This window comes from Embiotoca jacksoni, unplaced genomic scaffold (assembly GCF_022577435.1).
Source record: "Embiotoca jacksoni isolate LCO1_2020_lvr unplaced genomic scaffold, fEmbJac1.0.p SCAF_9, whole genome shotgun sequence".
In the NCBI taxonomy this organism is placed as follows: domain Eukaryota; kingdom Metazoa; phylum Chordata; class Actinopteri; family Embiotocidae; genus Embiotoca; species Embiotoca jacksoni.
Window position 1 is genome coordinate 9,922,389 of NW_027185447.1, and position 18,012 is coordinate 9,940,400.

Sequence of the window (18,012 nt, forward strand, 5' to 3'; positions counted from 1 at the left end):
TGATCAGACACTGGTTGAGGTTTTATTTGCGTAAATAATTTGATCAGAATCAACTTTATTGGCCAGGTATGTTTACACAGACAAGGAGTTTGACTCTGGTTGTAGCTTCTCTCTCAGCATGCAAAAAAAACACAAAAACAGACAGACATAAATAGACATAGACCTAAACAATGGTGCAATTGCACCTTGTGCAAATAGCGCTGATGGGGTTGGGTGTATTGCAATACGTCCAGTGATGTTGAAGATGTTATGTGTTCATCAGAGTGACGCGGATAGAAACAGTTTCTGTTTCCAGTGGTCTTGGCGCACGGTGCTCTGAGGGGAGGAGCTGAAACGGAGGGTGTCCAGGGTGTGATGGACCTGCAGAGATGCTACCTGCACGTTTCCTGAGTCTAGATGTGTGTAAGTCCCGAAGCACACATCAGACAACTGTGCACAAGTACGTCGCCAGTAAGTGCTGTCAATGACCCAGCGTGCGCAATATCGGCACGATGTCAGGCTAAAAGGAATCCGCCATCACTCATTTTCATATTCACACCTGTGCTTTGCCTCCGACGTGTGAAAACACCAGGTCTTTTAGGAAAAACAACTGATGCCTGAAGCTCTATTACACCGCAATACATTTGGGATAAGAGTTTACGTACACCAATAACGGGCATCTTTTCAGTGTTTCAATGTAAAGTTGGATGCCCTGACACTGTAACATAATGACAGGGTGCATGTTGCTGCTCACATGAAAAATATACCTAAATTTAAAACCATAGATAACGCATAGAACAGCATGAATAAAGCATGAAGCAGAAAAGGTTAGCTGCTAGATCATGATTTAACTGTGAAATTGCATCTCTCACTGATTAGGATTAAATACAGATTATTACCTGTGTAATTATAGTGTCACTGCACTGATTAGACTGAATCTTATTCATTACAATGAGAAGTCCAGAGGAATTTATATATGTAAAACTGTAAATGTGCAATCAGGACCCTTACTTAGAGTACCCTCAAAGCACTTTCAAATTTAGGGGCAAGGTTTACTCTGGACATGACTAATTTATGATTAAAAAAGGAATATACAATTTATTACGATTAATTGTGATCATGACTAATATAGAAACAGGAGTGAACTAAATTCTCCAGGAAAGAAGTTTAGTAAAACATTTAGGCAGTCAAATAAATTACTAAACTTACCTTTACTTCTGTCTCGAAGGGAATTCATAAACGAGCCTTGGCATGTTCAATTCTTAATTTATCCATTGGGGGTCTCTCTAACCTTGTTTTTAAATTCACATTCAGGGCTTCAAAAACAGTCTCTGAGATTGTTTTGTGTCTCTTCTACCGGTAAAGTGAAGTAACCGTGCCCAAAGACGTTGTTTGTATTATATTTTGTATTCATATCACACTGTATCTTACACTTTATTTCGATATCGGTTTGAAAGTATGGTTTAATGACATTATAATGTTTGACAACGAAAGACCAAAGGGAATACTTTTGACGGCTCTATCTGCCATCTTAACTGCCGCATTTTTTTTTTTTTATCCAAATTCAAAGTTCACAAAAGTGATTTTTTTTTTTTTTTTTTTTTTCCCACTGTTGGCGTGATTAAAAGTAATGAAGGATAAGGGTTACAGCAGCAGCAGCAGCAGATTTTCGTCTTAACATCTAACATGTTGCTGCGATAACTTCCGCGAATTCTCGCGATAACTCAACGTCGAGGGGAGTGTCAAATTCCGAGAGAGGAGAGGGGAGCCAGAGAGAGAGGGGCGCAAGGGTGAGTTTGTAAACACTTTATTAACCTTTAAATTCACCCTAGATAATGTCGACTACACCAAACTCTCACAAAGTTACGGTCAGAGCGGCAGTTTTTAGCGTTTGTCGTCCTCAAAACTCCTCGTTTGCGTGATTGTCAAAACTGTTGTGGCAGCCTTCAACGCTTCATTCGGACCAAATGTCTTCGCTCTGCACTCAAAGTGTCAGTCCGCTAACCAACTCACCGCATGCCTTTTTTCCTGCTTTTCGTCTCCCGTAATGCCTCTAAAACACATCAGTTCTCGAATATAGCAAAACGGTTACCGACGTGTGTTTGGTGTCATCGCGGAAAACCGGCAGCGGCGTTGTTACTGCTCACTTTTGAACGTGCCTTCGGCCTGTTGTTACCGTTAGCCACAGCAGCTAGCCCCCCCATTAGTTTTTTGCGTGCATACAAAAAAAAAAAAAAAAAAAAAAAAAAAAAAAAAAAAGTTGATATCGGGATCGTAACCAATGAGATCGAGCGAGCTGCTGTTACTGACAGGGTCCGGGGCTATGCGTGCTCTAGCTGCGGCTGACTGACGTGCATGTGGCCAATTGCCGAAAAGAATAGGCGGTCTCGTTACGGGAAAAGGCAGGGCTAAGCGTGTAGCCAGAAGGTAATGGAGGCTAAAAAAGACAAACCTTTTTCGAGCCAGTCAGCGTTGTCTGGAAGAGGGAACTAAAGTCTTGCGGGACTTTGGGAATTCAACTTGACATTTTTTTTTTTTTTTACATGTCTGAATCTGCGCAAAAAAAAACAACATGTGTCTGTTTTTTTTTCTTTCTTTTCTTTTTGTTTGGGCGGCAGACTGTAGTGATGATGGCAATTCTGGTCTGCAAGAAGAGTTCTCAAAAGAACTGAAAAGTCTCAAGTAATAATGATATCCGTAGTATCGCAATTTGAACTGCCGATCGCTCCACGAAACGTATCCTCGTGCTTGTCAACACCTTCATTAGGAATGTAGGTCATGTTTTTGGCCGAGTTATAACTTCATTCCATCAGAGAGAAGTGTTACAGCAGAGAAACCTGCAGTATGTTTTGTCCAGCCAGACTTCTCGACCCACTCTCAGTCATGACATGTATTTGAAGCTGCCTGCAACATAAATGTTCTTTGCTGGTAAATCCTTTTTTTATATATATATATTTATATATGTATATATATATATATATATACATGTATGTAAAAAAAAAAAAAAAAAAAAAAGCATGTTTTAGCTGTAAATGTACGTCTCAGGCTGCAGAGTCAATGTTTTAAAGTCATTTTTTTTTGTTATTGGTTTGGCAGTAAATTATCAGACAGATAGTGCTTGACATCATGAAGTGTAAATTATTATGCAAAGCACCAAAGGCAATACGGTCTCTACTTCTGATGAAAAACAAAACATCAGGTCATATTTTTCCTTTTGCATTCATTTGTAGAGCCAAAACCTAACAGGAAGCTCCGGTTAAATTTGGACACCCATCCTATTGGGCAGAGTTTTTGATTTAATTTTAGAAAACCGCCCTGGATCCATCCCTGTATTGTTCTGCATTGTCTACTAGCTCAGCATGGATTTAACTTTTAGGCCTTGTTAGGTATGCAGACATGGATATAGGATTTCATTTGTTCCACTTACTAAATCTTGGGTTCACTTTGCTTACATGAATACATTTTGGCCGCTGCTCACACCCAACCACAACCTAGATCTCAAAAGCTCAAACGCCTCACCTGTGATCCTGCAAATATCCAAGATATGTAATTTACCAGCTGCTGACGGCTTTTTACTTTCTTTCTCTATTTTAGAATTTCTTTCTCTCTCTCTCTCTCTCTCTCTCTCTCTCCGTCTGCTTCTTTTTCTTTTTGTGGGGTCTCCCCTACCCTCTGGCAATTTAAGCCTCAGATTCCAGAGTCATAGCTGCAGCGCGAGCTATTAATACAGTTTGTTTAGTCAGTTTCCTAGCAGGCTGCATCAAACACTGGATGGCTGTGGCTGATTATAGCTGGGACTTGTTCCCCTACACCTGCTGAGTCGGAGAAATCCAAGTTAACGGTGGGACTTTGGCAGCAGCTCAATGAGAGGGACAGAAATTAGGGCACTTTGAGTGCTTCCGTGTCACCTTGGACGAAAGGAAGCAAAAAATAGGTGGACTTGATATCAAGAGCTGTAATGTATATCAGTGATGTGCATCAGGACTGTAACTATATACCTGATTTATTGTCTCTCGCAGAGTAGAGGTCTGCGAGAAGAAGACATTTACAGGTTGCCGTAACACTTTAAACTGTCAGGTCTTTAATCTCTCCGAGTCTCACAGTTTACTCTCAGTGAGACACATCTGACAATCAAAGCAGCACATTTACAGTGCTGTTCCTTTCTGTATACACATTGATTTATCTGAGGATTACAGATAGTACTGCAGTTTTTGAAAATTTCCCTTTCAAGATAAATAGCTTTACTACAAAGCCAAACAAATAGTTGTTGAGTAAAAGACCTTAACACATCTGTTTTAATCAGGTTAAGATATTGGTTGGAGCAGCTACGAAAACGAACGTTATTTTCCACCCTTGTCATCTGGAATTTATGGTGGACTTTGCACAAAATCAAATCCCACATTTCATGTTGGTGCCAGCCAGCCAAGTTTATGTCTAGCATGTCTTTAGTAAGATGTAAACTCTGAAATCTGTTCCCACTCCTCACGCCAGATGTGTCCATTTCCCCACACAGTCCACACCCTCGGTATAACGAGCTAGATGGAGTATCTCGTTTGCAGACACATCTCTGCCCAAATAGACTCAGTGGATTGGAAGCACTTTGTGAGGGCCCTGGCACTGACCTGTTGCCTTTCTCCAGAGCATGGGAGGTCTGCAAGAAGTGAGACTGCTCTGCTTCAGGGGCCGTTTGATCTGTCTGGAGAGGGGCAGCTTTTGCTTGCAAACACGATGATTCAGACCACTTTCCTCATGAAGACGTGGAGTTTGGAGACGCAGGCCTGCTACAGGCTCAGCGACACGGGAGAGCTTCATATTCCAGCACAAGGCTTTAGTAATCATGTGTTGGCTCAGAAGCAGCTGTCCTCGGCAGAGGGAGAGATGGAGGGAGGAAGCAGGAAAATATACTGACTTCAACATTTGGGAAAACTTTCAGACATTTATGCCTCGCCAAAATAATGAATAATCTGTCCCACTCAATAATGTTAGGCGACATGCTCAACCCATTCAGAAGGTACAACAGAGGTTAATGTGGTTAGTTACGCAGGAATATTACAATACTTAACATTTTCAATTCAAGTTGCGTTCCAGAAAGTTCAGAGGCTGCCTTCCTCAGTGGACATAGTCCAGCACGTACATTTTGAAACGTTAGCGTCAAGACATTTAAGTCGGACTGTATTTGTGCTCATGACTGTAGTGTATGTGTATATGTGTATGTATATATATATTATTGTGGCTTTTGCTTATTGAATGATGGAAAAGTTCTTGATGCATGTTTTGTAGTTGCTGCACTGTCAGTGGGACAGCGTTGTGTAATAGTTGCCAGACGTCACTTTGGGCCAGCCGAGAGTGCTAAAACATTAATGTCCACCGCCCCCCTCCCAACCCCCCCATCAATTCTCTGATTTAAATTTAATGAGTTATTTTTCCAAACTTCCCAGTTTGTCTTCTCGTGGAGTGCCGTACAGCTGTGCAGGGTGCTTTGGTTTAGTTGGGGACGGGGCCGAGTTGCCGATAGAAGCAGCGAGCCTTGCGTAGCTTTACTTGATGTCACTTCAGCTGCAGATTCAACAGCAGGAGAAACCAAACAGAAACATGTGCATATTTAACCCTTGACAAGGGCATTTACTCAGAAGGAGAGGGACGTAGTATTTGGACTTCTTCGGAAAGTCTTGCAGGTATTTCCAGTGGATTCAAATGTCCGACAGCGTTGTCATTAAGTGCTTTTTTTGTTTTGTTTTCTACATTTTTGTGAAACTTATGCTCATTATGCTGTGTTAACTACTACTTCTGCAATTGGTACAAATATATTAGAAGTGAGCCATTACGGAAAATGAAGAATTATACTCTGATGTCAAGCTAAGCATTTTTGATGAACATTTATGATGAACATAATATTTACATAATGATGAAACGGCATAGATGATTGCAAATCATTGCCATTCAAATATCACCGTAATATTTTAAGCTTGTCTTTTCCTGGACTTAAAGTGCAGTAAAGTGGTACTAAATTTATGACTTTAATGAAGGTTAAATGCGTCCACATATTCATTCCTTTTTTCTCAGGTAGGAGGTCACTCAGCCTCAGTTTACATTCATTTATAAAACGATCCAAACATTACTGGAATTCACGTATTGAGATTTTGTCAGTATCGTCTCCATCAGTCACTCGTGTCTTTTCTACAGAAAAAGTAACTAAGTGAAGCAGGCCAACGAGCACAAGTGAGGTACAGCGTCAGGTCAGCGTGAATGTACTCAACGCAAACATATTTGAGCTGTCGAGTCACGTGAGAATCGAGTCCTCGCAGACTTGGATGAGGAGATGACTGAAACTGACTGCTGAGTCGGCGGGCTGCAGACACTGAATGAGGGGTGCAAGGAGGGGAGAGGTTGCGTGCGAGGTGCTGGAGAGGTGAGGAGAGGGAGTGGTCGAGAGGAGAAGGGGCGCTTGGAAGTGAGTGAGACAGAGGGGGAGAGGGAAGGGGAGAGGGAAGGAGAGAGGGAGATGTCTGTGTGTACACGGGTAGCCGTCGTCCGTCCTCTCCCGCGAGCGGCTCCTCATTGGCCAACCAGAAGCCCCCTCTGTGTGAAGGAAGTATCACCAGGGAAACTTCTTCTCGCTGCCTCTGTGCGTGTTTTGCTCCTTGCCAGGGTTATTTTTAAATAGCGTTCGGCTTCCTGCTCAGACTAAAGACTACGAGCCACAGCATCCCTGTTTTGTTGTTTTCAGGATTGGCCAGTTCGCATATCAAGAGAAGCCGCAGCAATGTTCTCCTCTTCTCCTCTCTCACAGTTACATTGCAAGCTCTTTTCAAAAATGGGGGACGACCGACCTTTTGTGTGCAACGCTCCTGGCTGTGGACAGGTAAGTCCTCTCTCTCTCTCTCTCTCTCTCTCTCTCTCTCTCTCTCTGTTTGCCCTGAGTTTCAGGTGTGTGCACCTGTGTCTGGTACGGGCTATTTTGGCCTTTTTGCGAATGCTCTTCAGACGTTGATTGTAAGAATTTAGCGTCTTAAAGAAAAGTCCTTTAAAAGCAAAAGCAATTGGTTATTTCATCGGAAGCGCCACTTCTTTTTAAGTAGCGTACAGCTTTATGAAAATGAGCCGACAGACCTGAAAAGGCTTCCGGTATGCCAGGATGAGCTTTTTGACTTTGATTTATGCAACGCTTAAAATGACCACACTTCTAACATTTTAGTTAGCATGCTGTCTTGCGAGACAACGCTGTCTCCTTCAGCAATGACTCACTGGAAGCTCCGGTGAGTAATCAGAGCACAGTTATTGTTTCAACCTGTCACTGCTGACTTCTAAACGCCTGCAGACACAGGTTTGAGCTTCAGCAGTGACTCAGCTGAGTGCCAATGGCGCACTCACATGCCAGTTACGTGGTGTATTGTCGGGGCTTGGCTCGATATCAAAGAAAAGACGAAAATTAAATGAAGAGTGTTCTCGGACTCATGATTATTCAGCACAGCAAATATCATGTCTGATGTTGGTCTCATTTTGCTGTCTGATGCTGTGTTCAGTTGGATGTGATGACATGTGAGCTAGTAACGGGGTGAACTCTCCCGAGCTCCGGAGGAAGACCGTGTCTATGCGGGTGCAAAACATTTGGGATTCATAAAAGTTCTTCCATTCTCCGATCAGACGCGATCTGTTGTACATGTGATTGTGGTTTGAGCTACAAAGCAGTTAAAACACGCATGTTTGATAAATAAACGATAATCTATGTTGCTATTTTCCTCTCGGAAGATCACCTCGGGACCCCTTCTTCCCTCTGACATGTTTCTGTGATGTAAATACTCTGCATATTTCATTTGCAGTTGCCATTATTAATTTAGTTGACAGTTAAAGCAACAGAATCCCACAGAAGCTTTTCAAGGCGAAGTGACGGCGATGACAGTGCGACTCTACAGCTGTGGTGCTCCGACCAGCGATGTTTGACTGTCAAACTGTTGTTCAAACAGGTCTGGGATTGTAGTGTGGTGCTACATGTTCTGGGTGTGTTTTCAATATCACAACACCAACTTAATTTGAGGAACATGCATATATATATATTTTTTTAAAGTACAGTAGAATCTCCGTTTTTAAACCCAGATTGATTAATTGTCACTGTATATAAAGTTATGATGGTGAACGGATCGAGATTATCATACATTTGGACACATGTTTCTGGCCTTGTGACAGTTCAGCTCTGGTCCTTGAAAACTCCTAAAGGGAAATATCCAGCTTTGTGGCTGATAATAAATCCACTAAGTCAGTGACTTAACATCAGATGCCAGCTTAGTGTGGCTGCAGTTTGCTGCTGGGCAAGTAGCACATGTTATTTATCAGATTTATTGTTAGAAAAAAAAAAGTCACCTGCTACTGCTGGAATCTGTGTTCATGCATAAAATCTCTTGTAATCTAAGAATATTAACAAGCACTGACTTTAATGTTAGCAAAATGCAACGAGCCGGACAATAAATGTACTTAAAATTTACATTAAAAAAAAAAAAAAAAAGGATCTATTTAACAAAAGAATAATTAAACACAACTGCAGAACTGACAATTCATTTGATTTGACAATTTCCAACCCACTCTGCTATGGACGCCTTTTGGCATTCTTAGACAAATTGTCTGAAGTCTGTACTTGTGCTGCCATTTAAGAAATGTTTTACTGGCCTCTGATGTTATTTTATTTGTGTACATTTAGATCGGTAGCATCCTTTATTTTACAAGTGCCTTCTGTCCAAATGCTGTTTTACTGTTGCCCTTTCCAAGCAACAGTTGTCTACCAGGAAAGTCTGAATCATGCCCATAATAGAACAAGCATGATTGACATCTGGCTTTGCTCAGGGTTTGCCTTTTACCAAGTTAACAACAACAACAACAAACCCCCGCTGCCCCTCCCCTTTATACGATGCACAGTATTTATTACGTGGGCTGGGGTAATCCTAGCTGCCATTATATCATACGGGGAGATTAGTCGGAGATAGTTTCCTCCACAAGACCTGGCCGCCTTTTTCAGACGAAAGAGACAGATGAGACATGGAGTTGTATTGGCGATGCCGCCTGGTAGGGTTAAAAATAATGCCCCTGACACTTGACTGTGTTTCCACTTCAGTCTCACGGCTGAACTCGCAACTGCAGCGCGGCGCCCTAAAATAGGCTACAGTGAATGGTGAATAGGCCGGTGCCAGAGCCAAGATTATTCCTCCTACGTCCCCGAGTGAATCACCTCGCCACTTCTCCAAAAGAAGAAGTTCCATGTCTCCGAGGATGTCTGTCGATGCTCTCCTCTGTACGTCTGATTTGTCCTCGTGCCAGACCTCCTGTAGCTTCCACTGATCGGAAGTAACAGAAGGTGGAGTAACGTCGAGTGTCACAGGGTCCATATGTTTCACACACACCAACAAAATTAGTTACACTTGGATTTGCAGGATCTGTTTTGATGTGTCCGCTCATTTGATGTCTAGCCATGCAAATAATTGGATTCCTTTGTTTATGCATCCGCTGCTCATTACGGACATTTCTGTTGAATAATTTCCATACAAGCCCTTTATCTTTTTCTAGAAAAATGTAGCTGGTGTCAGGATATTTGAGCCCATATCCTGTGGCTATGATCGGCCTGTACAGGGCTTTTAAGACATGAGGAATTGTACACCCCAGATACCTTTTTCTTTGTGGTTTGTCACATAATTTGTATTCTATAGGCTGCATGTGTTGGACTATATCTCCAAGAGATTATCTGTCTGTGATTAGTGCAATATGATATCTGGGGTAAGGAAATATAGGCTGCCTCCCTCTTTAGGTCACCAGGACACAGTTACAGTTCCCTGTGGGCTAATTCATATAATGATCTTATTGTTCCTCTTTTCTTCTCTTTCACTTGTACCAGAGGTTTACCAACGAGGACCACTTGGCGGTACACAAACACAAGCATGAGATGACACTGAAATTTGGACCAGCAAGGACCGACTCTGTTATTATTGCAGGTACTTTTCATCCATGAGCACAAACGCTCAGATTCTCTGTACCATGTTGTTAAATGTCCATATCGCAGCATCAGTGTGTTCTCAACTGTGTATGACTGGGGTTTCTATAGCCAATGCTAAGTGTGAACTAAGTGTGATAGTGTCACTTTGAATAGTTATCTCTACTCGTTGCCTTTTCCCAGACCAGACCCCTACTCCCACCCGTTTCCTGAAGAACTGTGAGGAGGTTGGTCTGTTCAATGAGCTGGCCAGCTCCTTCGAGCAAGACGATGAGGACAAGAGGGCTAAGAACTCGGTAAGAAAGGGTTTGGAGTTGATGATTTTGTCCACTTTTTTTTTTTTTTTTTTCTGTATGCATGTGCGTGACTGCACATGTTACTTTGTGCAGAAACCAAGGGAGTTTTCTGCAAAGACTCCCATGTACTGAAAAATTACTTTTTACTTCCTTCTTTCTTATTTCAAGTGTTGATGTAGTCAAAAATGATGGTGTGAAATTCCTGCCTTGCACACTTTGTCTGCTTTATTTAAATGGTTCAGTGTTGTGTTTAAGTAATGTTTCGTAAACTGTGCTGTGGCTGTTTATTTTGTGTGATAAATACCCACTTCCTTTTTTTTGTGCTTTTTTTTACTCTACTGTAGTCTATGAGTAGAGTGAACCTATTATCTTTATCTCAGCTTCCTGCTGCCAACTCTGTGGCTTTGGACATGAGCCTGCAGACACCATCAGACGTAAAGGTGAAAGAGGAGGAACCTGTAGAGGTTGATTCTTCACCACCATGCAGCCCTGAATCGATCTCTGAGGATTCAGACAGCAACATAGAGCCTCTAGTCAAAGCAAAGGTAGGACAGAAATTGGGAGGATGAGGGGATTGCATGAGTCTAAATGAAAGAGGGGACTAACCTGAAATGATGTTACAATAACAATACGTCATTATGACTGCAGTATTACAAAATATTATACCAGTGGACGGCAATATCAAAAATTTTCTAAAAATAACATTTTACAGTACAAGCCCAAGCTTCTGTTTTTAAGCTCTGGTTTATCTACAATACCTCCTAGGACACACCACCCAGGAATTCAGCACCGACCCCGACTATTGTGCGTCCAGGTTCTCTCCCACTACATTTGGGCTTTGACGCTCTTCAGCCAACTATGCCGTCACCCACCTCTGTCATCACACAGGCACCACCTTCAAATCGTACTTTGTGGTGAGTAAAAAAAATATTATAATATGACGATATCATAAGCAATTTTTTTTGTGTGCAAACATTTAAACGTGTTAATTGTTGTCAGCATTTCTTGGATATTTCCCATCATTAAACTGACATGTTGTACGTTGTATCTCTAAAAACATGTGTTTACAAATGATTGATCATTGATTTGAGAAGTCATCGTCTACACTTTTAAATATGTATTTTGAAGTATAAATATAATAGTGCGTGTGTGACTGAATCTCTGTTGTCTGCCTGTCTAGTTCGCCAACCAGCCATTACCCCATGATGATGCTTCCCACCGGTCAGGCAGTACCTGTGCTCCCCGGGCCCTTACAGATGCCTTCTGTCATTAATGTAAGGCAGACCGACAGTCTAAAAATGTTGTATTGAACCGTATAGCTAAGAAGTTACTTAAGTATTAATACATATGCATTTGTGTATCTTCTGTGGTCTCCAGCTGGCCCGACCCATGTGCATGGTACCCAACATTCCTGGGATCCCCGGTCCTCCTCTGGGAGGCAGCAGCAGCGGCTCTAACTCCCCCTCCGGCTACAGCATCCACTCAGAGGCCAAGATGGTCAGCACTAGATTAGCTCTCTATTTTTATATCTTTATCTGTTTTCTTTTTGTCTCCAACTTCACCCTCCAGCCTTTGCGCTGGCTGGGTTTGTTCATCATATGACTTTCTGCTGCAGTTACCGGTGCATTTAACCCTTACAATACAATATATATACTAAATTCATGCTACTGCTAGTCACACACACAGAGCTCTGTGAAAATTCCCACATTTCATCCAGTAACATCATCGGAAAATTGTTCCAGGAACGTGTAAAGCCTCCAGAGCTTAACCCAATGCAAAAAGGCTGTGATTGAACAAGTTGTCACATGAACGTGTTGCTGAAAACAAACTGTGACACTGTCAAGTTAGCATAGGCCCGGATCTCAGCCAAGTTAAAGCATTTTTTTTTTTTTACATTGACTCCTCTGAGAATTCAGTCTTTTCCACTTCAAAAATAAAGCTTTCCTCACACTTACTTACGTACTTACTTTTGGCCATATCAAAGATTCTTATCTGATGTTTAATTTAATTTATTCTTTCTGAAACTGTAAATGAGTTAATGGGTTAACATGGAGCTTTTACAGTGATGTCATCATGATATTATTGCTGTTGAGTCTGCTCTGCTCTCTGCATCTTTACAGCGATTAGATCTTTTTCAGTGATGAAGCAGTTTCTTTTATACATGCAACGCATCGTTCATCCTGTTGGTTTGAGCTGTGTGGTCTCATTCCTGTACTTTCTATTGATGTTGCTTATTTTACGAATCTTTTGTAGCGTCTGAAGGCTGCGCTGTCCCAGCAGAGCCCATCAGGACAGAGTATGGGGATCATGTCCATGGGCAGTAGCCCCATGGTACCTCAGAGAGCAGAGCAGAGCCAGCTGCTTGTCCAACATCCAGATGCTCCGTCACCTGCACAACCTCAGGTACTCCATGGGAAGTTTAAGTGCTGAGAACCTGACAGTAACATGAGTTTCAGGTCCAGCTTGGACAGTTGAAGAAAAAAAACAAAAGAGCTGAACACGGTTTCATTCATGGCCATATGGCCTGTTTTAGTTATCGAAAACTGGCACTGTACTTTTTCTGTTGAAATGACTGCGGTGTGCCGGCTAAAATAATGAAACTATGACTCAAACTTCCCTTTTCTTTCTCCTCTTTCTTCCGTTCCCCTCGCCTGTCTGTCTGCTTCCTTCTGAACTCTTCCCCGCTTCTCCCTCCAGGTATCTCCGGCGCAGCCCACAGGTGGGCGTCGACGGCGGACAGCAGACGATGACCCCGATGAGCGAAGGCAGCGTTTCCTCGAGAGGAATCGGGCAGCGGCATCGCGCTGCAGACAGAAACGCAAACTGTGGGTCAGTTCCCTAGAGAAGAAGGCTGAGGAGCTCTGCAATCTGAACGTCTCTCTGTCGGTGAGTGGGCTCGGAGAGGGAGGACGTGGGATGACGTGTGGTGTCGGTGTGTGCGCTGTCACACCGACTGTGCACAGTTGACAGGCTTCCAACTAGTTGTAGAAGTTTGAACGGTGCACCCCTGATAGGAAAAATCTGTTTGACGTAATACTGGCTAATTTTTTTACAAATGGACAAGGTTGCAAGGTTTGGAACTCATTTCACATCTTCACTGTGTTAGTTGGTGGTTTTTTGGCAATTTTTCCACTGATTGTTTACTTCCGGCAGTGGCATCAAAACAATTTCAACTTTTTGCATTTCTTACCTGAAAAGCATTAAAAACATCTAAAAGGTTTGGAAGGTCTCCCTTTTTTTTTTTTTTTTTTTTTTAATTTTCTTTTTTTTTATAAATGATCTGACCCAGCTGTAGCGAGCTCTCTTTTGGTTATACTGTATAACTATGACATGATGGTCAATGTATTGATCAGCCCGATTTCCCATCCTGGCAGAATGAAGTGTCTCTGTTGCGGAACGAGGTGGCTCATTTGAAGCAGCTGCTGCTGGCCCACAAGGACTGTCCTGTGACCAACCTACAAAAGAAAACTGCCTACTTAGGTGAGCCCTGCATCATGACGGCTTCTTACTCACCTGGTGGTGTTTAAAGCTACAGGACACTTGATTTAGACCCGTGTTTCTTACATAGATATATGTATATGTAGATATATTTATTGTAAGTCGTTTTGGATAAAAGCGTCAGCTAAATGAAATGTAATGTAATATGGGCGGGGAACTGTGAAAAGCATAGAAAGATACAAGGAAATCAGAACTTCTGGGTTCTGATCCACATTTAGAAAAATCCGTTCACGACATTTGTACCTCTGTTAATGACTAAACATACAAAGCCTTTCTCGACAGTATGCCGTATTTAAAATAGTATTCATGTTTAAATATTGACCTTAATGGTTTGATAAGCAATCTACTAATGTTTAATTGGTAATTCTTTTTTTTTTTTTTTACATCACTGTGGTACAATTGGTTATGATAACAGATGTGGTGGATATCAATTTGCTGTGGAGTATACAAAGTAGCCAAACAGGATTTTATTATTTTGCAATTTACAGTAAATCCTGACATCTCTGAGCTACATACAAAATGAACACTTTTTATGAGTCACTTTCAGTTTTATAAATTCTCTTTCAGATATTTTTGGGACAGACTTTCTGAACTTTGGACTAAGATTTTAACAGCTAAACAACAAACATAATGCCCAAAGCTTTTCAGTGTGGAAAGTATGAATTCTATTCAAGGTTAAAAGTTCGATGTATTTGCCAATTCAATTATAAATCTGTTTACATTTCATCTTTTTTTTTTTTTCTGTGTAGCTGCAGAACACGGCATGAAAGACACCTCAGAGCCCACAGGTTCCCCTGCCCCGGTGATTCAGCACAGCTCTTTGGCGCCCAGCCCCTCTTCAGGGCAAAACGGCCTGAGCTCAAGGGCAGCAGCTGAGGCCATGGCCATGTCTGTGCTGGCAGGCATGGGCCAGCAGCAGAGGGCTGAGAGCGGAGCCTCTCACATTATCATGGCTGCACAGTCTCAATCAGCTGCCAGATGATGAGCGATGCCGCTGTGGCCCAGACTTGGCTCGTCACCCAGGGTAGAAAAGACTCCCACCTCTCAACTTCCCCAATCTTCAAGTCAAAGTTTTCATGTCTTCCCCTCCCCCCCCTCCCCCCCCCCTCCCTTCTCTGCTCTTTCTAACCCTCCTGTGGAGCCATCATGCTGTGGCCTGGAGCTCAGCAGCAGCAGCCTTCTGGGAATGGACTGAGACTTTTGAGAGAGCTTCCTGTTCACTTTGCCATAGACTACAGGGGCTGGACTCCAATACCCCTCCCCCTGGTTCCCCCTTTGCCTCCCTGCCCGTCTCTCCTCACCCTCCGTCAAAATGACTTTTCACTGGACTTGTAGGACTGCATCGAGTATACTGCCGAAATGAACTCCCCCTGTGGACACGCACCACACGTGTACAACGTACAAACACAACAAGTGTTGCATAAACATTTTTGATCAAATTAGATATCAGGCAACACACAGGGCTTTACACTGTTTTCAGCAGGGAATAGTGCCTTGCGCTCCTCGACTTTTTAGCCATGCTCACACCCACACATGCCCGCGCAGCATACATCCCTATTGTACATCCTCAGCTCCAAAGATGCAGTGGTTGTCTAGAATTCTCCAACGTGGATGTTCAGATCCAAATTATTCACCCAGACCTTTTGCAAATGGTTCCACCGCAAGGTGATCTCAACATGGACCCAAAAACTTTACCTCATGTACACCCCTATATGATAAAGTGTATTAACTGTGTGTGTGATTGTATATTTAAGTACATCAGAACATAGCAGTTTGCCTACTCCTGATCTGATGCATTATTAGCTAGCTTGTTAGCATGTGACTTTTTCTGATGGGGTGTTGTTTTCTTTATATAGTACGTGCAGCTATATATTTTTTTTTTTAAACTAATTGGCACATCCTCCCAGATTACGCCACAGAACCAAAATGCGTTGGATTATGAATTAAAAATCAAGTTTTTTTTAAGCAAATTTTTCATCTGACCTGAAAGGAATTGAATCTCCCCCATCATTCACGTGTTTCCTAAAAAAAAACAACAGGTAGGCCGTTTCGCCGTTAATTGGTTTATAAGTGGAAACGTTTTATATGAAACTATTCTCGCAGCTGTGTTTCTCTGTGTGGGCCCTGGACTTACTGTAACTGTTACTTTCACACTTCTCAGGATGGTTGCACATCCTTGCTGCTCGTTGGAAGTGCGATGGACCCTCTTAAGTCTCTTTGCTCTTTACCAAACCTAAACTAAGCCATAATGACAACAACACAGATCTCTGGATCTCCAAAGACCACCTGGTACTGGTTCTGGGACAGGAAGTTAATAGGCTGACTGTTATTTTGTGATTCAGAGTTCACGTGGACACGATCACTGCTTGTTTCTTGCACTTACACAGTCTCACACACAACGTCTGATCGTTTTGCCTTAAGATCACATTGGTGCCTCCGATTTTCCCACTTAAATACACCCAGATTTACTCGTGATGAACAGGAGAGTGTTCGAGAATTATATTTGTCTTTTATTTGTTCACTTCATCAAATGAAAAATGAGGATCTAAAGATTTAAGAACTTCCAGAAGATTCCTCAAAGCCTTTAAAAGTGCTGTTAAATTAAATCAGAAGTCTATTTTCAGTGATAGAATTATTGTTAAAATGATGCAGTGCATGTCTGTCATCTGGTGGAGAGACACAGAAAAGACATTTTCAGTGGTGAAAGCTTTAAGGGCGGAAATATTTATCTTGTGACTGTTTCTGAAAGGTCCCACTTCTTTAGAAATCTCACCAAGATATTTCACCTAGATATCAGTATATTTTTACGTAGACACCAATACAAGTGGTTTGCTGTTCTTGTTTTTCTTGCGTACTTCTGTCCCACTTTTGTCCTCTCTTGTCCAATACGATTACACATTTGCAAGATGTGATATTTCAAAAACAGGATATCTGCCCATTTACATGAGGAAGGGTCTTTATGCACTAAAGTAATGCAAGTTCATTGTTGCTTTGTATTTCTGTTCATTTTAAGTTTTTGCAGTCCTTTTGGTCTTTTTCGGGGTTATAAGAACTTTTTTTTTTAAATCTTATCTGTACTGTATTCATAAATGGGAATTTGCTCAGCAACTTTAAAACCTTTACCTTTGACTGAACCTCTTATCCTACAGTCCCAATGGCGACCCCGGCATTTTGTTGTACTTGCTGGCACTATATTTGTCCGGCAGTCCCTTATAGACGATTGTTCATATGAAATGAAAAGTCCAAACTATATTTAGCATTCATGTTTTTGTTCTTGGCACCTTTTCTGTCATTTCTTGTTTTCTTTAGTTGCGTGCTGTCCTCAGCACTATACAACCTTTGTCATAACGCTTCTGATTGTACTGATGAATATAGAGACTAATTTCTTTGACAGGTTTTTTTTTTTGTTTTGTGGTCTCTACAGAAAAATGTAGTCCTCTTTCAAAAAGAATCCCCTTTTTTATATCTTTTAAGATGAATTTGATCAGGTCTTTTGACTGTCCTCGTCTAACTTATTTTTTTAATTGGCCAAATAACAATATTCATTACAGTCTTTTGGCCTATTGACGTTATGTAGAATTGTTATGCGAAGAGCAATTAAATGAAAAATGCAACAATGTGAAAGTTGCACTTAGTGTATTAATGGTTTTTCACACTCCCATTGTTGGACTGATGATTTCAAAAATTGTCCTTGTACTGTACATATCTGTACTATATGAATATATTTACTTTTCCATGCATGTCCAAGTGGAATACCATGAACACTTACAGTGCTGCAGTTTTAATTAAAGAAACTACATCTTAATGAACATTATGCAGTTTCGTTTGTGTTCAGCTTCTCGATGACAAAAGCATGTTTTTTGTAAATTTACTGTAATTTTTATGTAATGTAAAAAGAGAGATTTAAGTTTAAGGCAAAGTCTGGTTTAAAAAAAAAAAAAAAAAAAAAATGGTATGAAAGACTGTTTGTAGATGCAGGATATTGTACTATGTCCGCTTTGTTCATAGTTGACTGTACCCAGTGTTCACTCCTCATGTAGTTGTTATTAATGACTCTGCAGATTGGAACAAAAAAACCCACAAGTACTCTGGTTCTGTACTTGGCTATAAAAAGGGATTTTTTTTTTTTAATTTTTTTTTTTTTAAAGTGCATTATAAAATTCTTTGGCTTTTTCTGACACGCAGCCAAAACTACCAGGACACTGAAGTCTTGTCTTCCATATATATCTGGGACTTCAGGGCATGCAGCAACTTGAGAGAACTAAA

At 41.5% G+C, this 18,012-nt stretch overlaps 1 protein-coding gene across 2 annotated transcripts; it reads left to right on the plus strand.

The window, feature by feature from the left end:
• The first annotated feature begins 1,731 nt into the window (after positions 1-1,731).
• Positions 1,732-17,551, plus strand: atf7a (activating transcription factor 7a). 2 transcript variants are annotated; one of them, XM_069140837.1, is made up of 12 exons: positions 1,732-1,769; positions 6,770-6,841; positions 9,857-9,953; positions 10,136-10,248; positions 10,593-10,793; positions 11,014-11,162; positions 11,429-11,522; positions 11,626-11,745; positions 12,502-12,651; positions 12,946-13,134; positions 13,623-13,728; positions 14,496-17,551. In XM_069140837.1, the coding sequence occupies exons 2-12, from the start codon at positions 6,794-6,796 to the stop codon at positions 14,726-14,728; spliced, it is 1,500 nt and encodes a 499-aa protein (XP_068996938.1). In that variant the 5' UTR covers positions 1,732-1,769; positions 6,770-6,793; the 3' UTR covers positions 14,729-17,551. The 2 variants fall into 2 exon arrangements, with proteins under 2 accessions (XP_068996938.1, XP_068996937.1); XM_069140836.1 differs by having other exon boundaries at positions 1,743-6,841; positions 10,629-10,793.
• Positions 17,552-18,012: the final 461 nt, after the last annotated feature.

Bases quoted from the DNA above. Each gene is read 5' to 3' on its own strand.
- atf7a (XM_069140836.1), top strand. From the start codon at position 6,743: ATGTTCTCCTCTTCTCCTCTCTCACAGTTACATTGCAAGCTCTTTTCA. The intron at 6,842-9,856 runs GTAAGTCCTCTC...CACTTGTACCAG, and splicing joins ACGCTCCTGGCTGTGGACAG to AGGTTTACCAACGAGGACCA. The intron at 11,523-11,625 runs GTAAGGCAGACC...TGTGGTCTCCAG, and splicing joins AGATGCCTTCTGTCATTAAT to CTGGCCCGACCCATGTGCAT.